We start from the raw sequence: 8,719 nt of genomic DNA, 5'->3' as shown, positions 1-8,719 counted from the left end.
GTTTTCCTGAGGGGGGCATATGCAGGAATTAAAAGCAGGGACAAATGGTCCGACTGGCCCAGGTGTGGTAGTGGTCTAGCCCTGTAGCCCAGCTTGATGTTGGAGTAGACCTTGTCCAGTGTGTTAGCTCCTCTTGTAGCACATTTAACATGCTGGTAGAATTTGGGCAGCATTGCCTTCAAGTCCGCGTGATTAAAGTCCCCTGCTATGATGTGAACACCGTCAGGATATATCTCTGCAGGCTGCTAGTGCTAACATACAAATACCCGATAGCCGAGTTAGCATTAGCATCCGGTGGTATATACACAGCAGTTATCATGACCACTGTAAACTCTCTAGGGAGATAAATGGGCCTGCATTTAACATACTCCAGGTCCGGGGAGCAGTGACTGTCCATAGTCACTGTGTTTGTACACCAGGTGTTGTTCACGTACACACAGAGCCCTCCTCCTCTGCTCTTACCGGAGTCTCTTGTCCCGTCATGACGCTGTGCTAGCTCGATAGCAGAGTCCGGGATGAGAGAATGAAGCCAGGTCTTCGTGATCAACAGAATGCAGCTGTCCTTCACGGCGTTGTTAGCTGCAGTCTGTAGCCTCAGTTCATCCACCTTGTTAGCGAGGGATCTGGCGTTCGTGAGAAACAGGCTGGGAAGCGGTGGTTTCAGTGGCTGCCTCCGTAGCCTGGCCAGCGCTTGCCGGCCCTGCAGCCTCGCTTTTGCCTTCTCTCTCTGCGCCACCTTCGCCTCCTCCCCGCGGGGATGGTGATCCACGGAGAGCCGGGGCTCCTCGCTATGTCCACCGGGATCTTGTGTGAACAGACAAACACGGCTGTAACACTCCGCTCGTGACCAGCTCCAATCCTAAGGCGATCATGCTGGCCGTAGGCGTTGTTCGCCCGACAGAAAGTGCACGGGACAAAATACAACACGTACACAAAAAGCACGAAGCACCGACCGAGAGAACATTGAGCTGCCGCAGCTGTGCGCACCACCATCTTGTCATCTGTGTGCGCCACCATCTTGTCATGTGTGTGCGCCACCATCCGCCATTAAACATTAATAATAAAACATTATCGATTAAACACGGGAAGAAAGTAATAAAATACCAGAGCAAAAGGAGGCTACAGAATTTTGGTTACTGAGTAAAGCTACTACTCGTGGAAAAAAGCAGTTTTTATGTCTGGCTGTGGCAGCTTTGATCGGCCGAACAGCTTTGACAGTTGAGGTTAATACACATGACAATAAGAAAGCTAAACATTACCTTAAACCTGCGCGCCTTTGGGATGTGGGAGGAAACCGGAGCACAGAGAGAACATCCCTGCCTAAGGTCATTTGTCATCGGTCCTGATTAGTCCTGCTCTTTTCTCGTCTCCTGCTCTTCACCACCCCAACACCCCTCCCGCCCTCTCTGGTACGATACGGTAGAACTTTATTTATCCCAGGAGGAAAATTGATCTGCGAACAGTCATAAAACACAAAATACTTACATGAAACATGAAATTAAAGTGACCAGTGGAAAGGATTGGGGATGTGCAAAGATTGGTGGGGGGGGGGGGTTTGGGGAGGGGGTGAGGGGGAGGGCGTGAGGGGGTGAGTCAGTTCATCTTATTGTGGCAAAGATGTCGGCTTGACTTGCAGTAGCTCCCAGCTTGACCGGGCGATGAACTCGGTCTGTTAAGATGCTCAGTTATCTTGCTGGAGATCATAAGGTCATGTAATAGGAGCAGAATTAGGCCACCCAGCCCATCAAAAATCTGCTCCACCATTCAATGATGGCTGATCTATCTCTCCCTCCTAACCCCATTCTCCTGCCTTCTCCCCATAACCCCTGACACCCGCACTGATCAAGAATCTTTCTATCTCTGCCTCAGAAATATCCACTGACTTGGCCTCCACAGCCTTCTGTGGCAAAGAATTCCACAGATTCGCCACCCTCTGACTGAAGAAATTTCTCCTCATCTCCTTCCTAAATGAACGACCTTTTATTCTGAGTCTGTGACCTCTGGTTCTAGACTCTCCCACCAGTGGAAACATCCGCTCCACAGCCACTCTACCCAGACCTTTCACTATTCAGTACGTTTCAATGAGGACGCATTTGATCAACGCCTGCAGAAGGCAGCTCAAGCAGTGAGGAACTCTTTCACGAGTCTTTGCCAGGGTCGGCTAATTATGGCATCCTTTCAGAAGAGGCCGACTTTCCATCAGGCCGTGCGTACTCCTGACAGCGGGAAACCAAAGCGAAAACAGAAAATGCTTGGAGCACTCGTTAGGCCCAGTTGTGCAGTCGTCAAATGTCATTGACTGCCAAGCTTACACAATATACTTCAGAACAGAAAAGAGGGCTGATAGGACAGTTTTAGAGGAAAAAGTATTTTAGTTCAGTTGGTGTAGTTTAGTTTAGTGATGCAGCACAGAAACAGGCCCTTCGGCGCACCGAGTCCATGCAGACCAACAATCCCCGCACACTAGCACTATCCTTCAGACTAGGGACAATTTATCAAAGCCAATTAACCTACAAACCCGCACGTCTTTGGAGTGTGGGAGGAAACTGGAGCACCCGGAGAAAACCCACGTAGGTCATGGGGAGAACGTACAAACTCTGCACAGACAGCACCCGTGGTCAGGATCGAACCTGGGTTTCTGGTGTTGCTAGGCAGCAACTCTACCGCTGCGCCACCGTGCCACCCCAAGTAATGCCTGATCATCCCGTGCTTGTTCCTGTATTGCAGTCTGCATCATATGGTCAGACAAAATGGAATCAGGCTTTTCGGCCAATTGGTTTCATGACAGCCCTCAATCATCTAGTTACACCAGTCTGACACATATTCCAAGATATTCTCTCAACATTTCAATCAACTCCTCCCAGATCCTACCAGAGAGGAACAATGGAAACAGGCCCTTCAGCCCATAGTGCCCATGTTAACCCTTGATTTGTACTGGTGTCAGGGCGTATGGGGAGAAGGCAGGTAAAATAGGTTTGAGAGTGAGAGAGAGATCAGCCATGATTGAAACATAGACATAGAAACATAGAAATTAGGTGCAGGAGTAGGCCATTCGGCCCTTCGAGCCTGCACCGCCATTCAATATGATCATGGCTGATCATCCAACTCAGTATCCCGTACCTGCCTTCTCTCCATACCCCCTGATCCCCTTAAGCACAAGGGCCACATCTAACTCCCTCTTAAATATAGCCAATGAACTGGCCTCAACTACCCTCTGTGGCAGAGAGTTCCAGAGATTCACCACTCTCTGTGTGAAAAAAGTTCTTCTCATCTCGGTATGAGATGTGCGGTATGAGATACTCGAATGGCGGAGTAGACTCGATGGGCCAAATGGTCTACTTCTTCTCCTATCACTTATGACCATTTGAACCCTCAATCACCCATTTGCACCAACCCTACATAAAATTCCTAGTTATTTTCCCCACATTTCAATCACCTCCCCCGAGAATCTATCACTTCTCTCCCCCCCCCCCCCCCCACCCCACAGCAGCAGGCCCTTCAGTCCACCGGATCAATGCTAACCCTCAATCGCCCACTTACACCAACTGCCCACTTAGTCCATGTTATATTCTCCACACATTAACAAGTTCTCCACACCATCCCTACCCCCCCCCCCCCCCCCCCCCCCCCCTGATTCTACCACACATTGGGGGGGAATCTAGAGAGGGTAATTATCCTGTTGACTATAATATCCTAGGAAGGTGAGAGGAAACAAGAGCACCCGGAGGAAACCAACACAAATTGATTAAACAAATGGGATTAATGTCCATGCCGAACATGAAGTCAATGTAAATTTGCAAAGGCTACTGGGGAGACTTTAAACTAGAATGGTTGGGGCGAGGGACTCAAATAGAGAAAGCTAGTAGACAGAATGGGAGGCAGGAAGCAGAAAAGGGAAGCACTCGGACACAAGAGGAGAAAGAAGAAAAAGGAAATTAACAGAGAATAAGAGGCGGGGGGGTTTCTTAAATGTGCATATTTTACAGTTTTTGCCCGTTGCTTGAACACGTTTTGCAAAACTTCGCTCATTGTGTCAAAACTCTACACACAAGCAAATAAGACACAACACTGGGAAATAAACCATTCACATCCATGTCAAATTGAGACTCTGCTATCGAAACCTAAACTCTATGAAAACCTAACAATCCTTTGTCAAAACTTTGTCAAAACAAACTTAAAGCACAAGGCATTGGGGGTTCAGTATTGATGTGGATAGAGAACTGGCTGGCAAACAGGAAGCAAAGAGTAGGAGTAAACGGGTCCTTTTCACAATGGCAGGCAGTGACTAGTGGGGTACCCCAAGGCTCAGTACTGGGACCCCAGCTATTTACAATATATATTAATGATCTGGATGAGGGAATTGAAGGCAATATCTCCAGGTTTGCGGATGACACTAAGCTGGGGGGCAGTGTTAGCTGTGAGGAGGATGCTAGGAGACTGCAAGGTGACTTGGATAGGCTGGGTGAGTGGGCAAATGTTTGGCAGATGCAGTATAATGTGGATAAATGTGAGGTTATCCATTTTGGTGGCAAAAACAGGAAAGCAGACTATTATCTAAATGGTGGCCGATTGGGAAAGGGGGAGATGCAGCGAGACCTGGGTGTCATGGTACACCAGTCATTGAAGGTAGGCATGCAGGTGCAGCAGGCAGTAAAGAAAGCGAATGGTATGTTAGCTTTCATTGCAAAAGGATTTGAGTATAGGAGCAGAGAGGTTCTACTGCAGTTGTACAGGGTCTTGGTGAGACCACACCTGGAGTATTGCGTACAGTTTTGGTCTCCAAATCTGAGGAAGGACATTATTGCCATAGAGGGAGTGCAGAGACGGTTCACCAGACTGATTCCTGGGATGTCAGGACTGTCTTATGAAGAAAGACTGGATAGACTTGGTTTATACTCTCTAGAATTTAGAAGATTGAGAGGGGATCTTATAGAAACTTACAAAATTCTTAAGGGGTTGGACAGGCTAGATGCAGGAAGATTGTTCCCGATGTTAGGGAAGTCCAGGACAAGGGGTCACAGCTTAAGGATAAAGGGGAAATCCTTTAAAACCGAGATGAGAAGAACGTTTTTCACACAGAGAGTGGTGAATCTCTGGAACTCTCTGCCACAGAGGGTAGTTGAGGCCAGTTCATTGGCTATATTTAAGAGGGAGTTAGATGTGGCCCTTGTGGCTAAGGGGATCAGGGGGTATCGAGAGAAGGCAGGTACAGGATACTGAGTTGGATGATCAGCCATGATCATATTGAATGGCGGTGCAGGCTCGAAGGGCCGAATGGCCTACTCCTGCACCTAATTTCTATGTTTCTATGTTTCTAAAACGTCACTCTGATGACAAAATGATACACACTTGCATCATATGAATACACTTTCAGATCAGCAGCAACACACTAGTCTACTTTATATAAAACACTGCAGTCTTTAATTTTCACTGTTTTTATTCAGTTCCACAGAAGGCACGTTTTCACAACAACCCAAAAATCAAATACTCAATACAGTACATTGCAGTACTGTACTTCACAGTACTGTAAATTCAGTTAGAGCAAAAATAAAACCAAAATAAAACCAAAAATACACTATACTGTAAACACAGAAAAACACGGCAATCGTTTGTAGGTGGGCTTATGGATCCTGCCGTCTGTTGGGGTCTGGCCACAGGATCTCATCCACATCGCAAGCAATGTCTTCTCCCGCTAGGCATCGGGGAAAATATCCCCTTGTGTGCCGAATCCATCCATGGATTGACCTCACCTCAATGTCTCCGCAGGCCTGTTCCATTGCCTGCAGAAGAGGCATGCGGGCATGTGGTTGGCGGTCATATACACGCCATCTCCAAGCCGAAAAGAATTCTTCTATAGGGTTTAGAAATGGCGAGTAAGGGGGCAAGTATACCACTTCAAATTGATTATGGTTGGTGAACCAGGTCCGGACCAGAGCAGCCCGATGGAAACTGACATTATCCCAGACAACAACAAACCTGGGCTGCTCTGGTCTGTCCTGTACAGCTATATTATGAAGAGCATCTAGAAATGTGATGATATGTTGTGTATTGTATGGACCTAGTTTTGCATGATGGTACAGAAGCCCTCGAAGGCTTATGGCGGCACACAATGAGATATTTCCCCCGCGCTGCCCCGGGCCGTGCACAATTGCCCTTTGGCCAATTATATTACGACCCCGTCGTCTTGTTTTGCTAAGGTTGAATCCAGCCTCATCAATGTAAATAAATTCATGAGGCTGTGCAGCTCCATCCATGGCCAAGATTCTCTGTAACAAAAAATACATATTGTGGATGGCTATGTGGTACTGATACAATGGTACATATTCAGCTGTTACTGGATTACACCAATACTGTATTGTAAATGTAAAGGACTGTAACACTTACCTGTACATATTCACGTTGAAGTCCTTTGACCCTGACACTGTTCCTCTCAAATGGGACCCTGTACAGTTGCTTCATGGTCATTTTGTGCTTTACCAAGATGCGTCTTATAGTGGTGATGCTTACTCGGTTTATGTTGTTGAACACTTGCCTATCTATCTGCAAGTATTTGTTGCCAATAGCTGCTTGAGACGGATTGCATTGTTTGCTCTGACTAGGTCCACAATGGCAAGTTCCTGCTGTTGGGTGAACAGGCGTTGGCATCCACCCCCCAGAACAAGATACAAGATACATTTAATTGTCATTTGGACCCCTTGAGGTCCAAACGAAATGCCGTTTCTGCAGCCATACATTACTAACACATAGACCCAAGACACAACATAATTTACATAAACATCCATCACATCGCTGTGATGGAAGGCCTAATAAACTTCTCTCCACTGCACTCTCCCCCCCCGATGTCAGAGTCAAAGTCAAAGCCCCCGGCTGGCGATGGCGATTGTCCCGCGGCCATTAAAGCCACGCCGGGTGGTGCGAGGTCGCACACCGGGTCTTGGTGTTGGATCCCCCGGTGTGCGCTCACAGAGTCCCACGGCCATTCCAAGCCGCGCGGGGCGGTGATGTAAGGCCCCGCTCCAGGAGCTCTTCAACCCCGCAACTCGGGCGGGGGAAGTCGCCGTTGCGAGAGCCCTGAAAAGCGGTCTCCCTCCAGGGAGCCGCGGGCTCCTGGTGCCGCCGTCCACAGACCTGCCGTTGGAGCCTCCGACTCTCCGGTAGCAGCAGCAGCAGCAGCGCTCCTCCACCGCTCCACCCGCTCCGGACTCGGCCAGCCCCGCGACGGCGACGGTGAGTCGTAGCACCAGAGTCCCCGGCTTCTTCCTGTTGGAGGCCGCTCCTCGTTGCGGCCCCAACGACAACGGAAACCCGACGAGAAAAGGTCGGGTCTCCAGTGCAGGGAAAGAATTTAAAAAGTTCCCCCCCACCCCCCCCACCCCAGCCCCACCCCCACAAAAAATAACAAAAACTACATTTAAACACAGACAGAAAAATAATAAAATGCGGACAGACTGCAGAGGCCGCTGCTGACCAGAGTCGCGCCGCCCACAAAAGGTCTTCTAGTCATTCTATAGCAAAATGCAACCACAAATTGTTATTGGTTTGCTTATTTTTTACAGTACTGTATATACTGTACATACCATACACTGTACTGAAACATCTCAATATACGTAATCACGGTATGTTTCACAAAACTACCACTTTTGTTCCAAAAGGAGCATTAGCCACCCTACAATACAATACATGTGATACGGTAATGTATGGTACAGTACTGTAAATACTCTAGATACCATCTGAGTAGAGTAGAAAGTAGAGAGTTGAAGACATACCTGTTTTCCAGTCGGAATGTCCTTATTATGGATGAAACTGTGCAACGGCTTAGATTAGGGTGGACTCTCTGCCCAGCTTCCCTCATAGTCAGGCCATAGTTTATGACATGGTCCACCAAAGTTGTTCTTATGTCATCGGAAATAATGGTCCGTGCATGGCCTCTCCCTCTCCGCCTCCGCCTCTGCATCCATGCTTGCAAAGTTCCCAAAATGGCTTAACTGAGGCCTTTTTGTAGCTGGCTGATTGGTGTTCAGAGTTGTAAGTATTTTCAGGTGTGTATCTTAGTGTTTTCAATTACCAGATGTGTTTTGTATTTTGAATAGCTGTGTCTTCCCAATGGTACCCTGAGATTTCATTTTTGAACAAAGTGTCTTATGTATGAAATAGTGTGTAGTGTGCAGGAGCAAGTGTGTTGCAGAATTGCAACTAAAGTGCAAAGCAGCGCTTTTGTTTAAGGTATGGTTACATGTGTTTAAGGTATAGTAACAAAAACTTCAAGTTGTGTTACTTTGGTCTAAGCATGGGTCTATAGTGTTCAAGCAATGGGCAAAAACTGTAATGCTAGGAGCATTGTAAGAAAGGTGGATGAGCTTAGAGCCTGGATTGACACCTGGAAGTATGATGTTGTGGCGATCAGTGAAACATGGTTGCAGGAGGGCTGTGATTGGAAACTAAATATTCCAGAATTTCGTTGCTTCAGGTGTGATAGAATTGGAGGGGCAAGAGGTGGAGGTGTTGCATTGCTAGTCAGGGAAGATATTACAGCAGTGCTTTGGCAGGATAGATTGGAGGGCTCATCTAGGGAGGCTATTTGGGTGGAACTGAGAAGTGGGAAAGGTGTAACAACACTTATAGGGGTGTATTATAGACCGCCAAATGGGGATCGAGAATTGGAAGAGCAAATATGTAAGGAGATTGCAGATATTAGTACTAAGCACAAGGTAGTGATTGT

General features: G+C 47.6%; 1 protein-coding gene across 1 annotated transcript; it reads right to left on the bottom strand.

Moving 5' to 3' along the window:
- Positions 1-5,323: 5,323 nt before the first annotated feature.
- On the bottom strand, positions 5,324-6,537 carry LOC129696853 (insertion element IS630 uncharacterized 39 kDa protein-like). The gene is made up of 2 exons (XM_055634926.1): positions 6,385-6,537; positions 5,324-6,266 (listed from the first exon to the last, which is right to left on the bottom strand). Exons 1-2 carry the CDS (start codon positions 6,463-6,465, stop codon positions 5,622-5,624), a joined length of 726 nt encoding a protein of 241 aa, XP_055490901.1. The 5' UTR covers positions 6,466-6,537; the 3' UTR covers positions 5,324-5,621.
- Between the last annotated feature and the right edge of the window lie 2,182 nt (positions 6,538-8,719).

Source organism: Leucoraja erinacea, chromosome 5 (genome assembly GCF_028641065.1).
Source record: "Leucoraja erinacea ecotype New England chromosome 5, Leri_hhj_1, whole genome shotgun sequence".
Classification (NCBI taxonomy): Eukaryota; Metazoa; Chordata; class Chondrichthyes; order Rajiformes; family Rajidae; genus Leucoraja; species Leucoraja erinaceus.
This window is presented reverse-complemented; position numbering and strand designations above follow the sequence as displayed.

Excerpts from the sequence above, each read along its gene's own strand:
- LOC129696853 (XM_055634926.1), bottom strand. The coding sequence starts at position 6,465 with ATGACCATGAAGCAACTGTACAGGGTCCCATTTGAGAGGAACAGTGTC. Across the intron at positions 6,267-6,384 it reads TTCAACGTGAATATGTACAG|AGAATCTTGGCCATGGATGG; the intron begins GTAAGTGTTACA and ends TTTTTGTTACAG.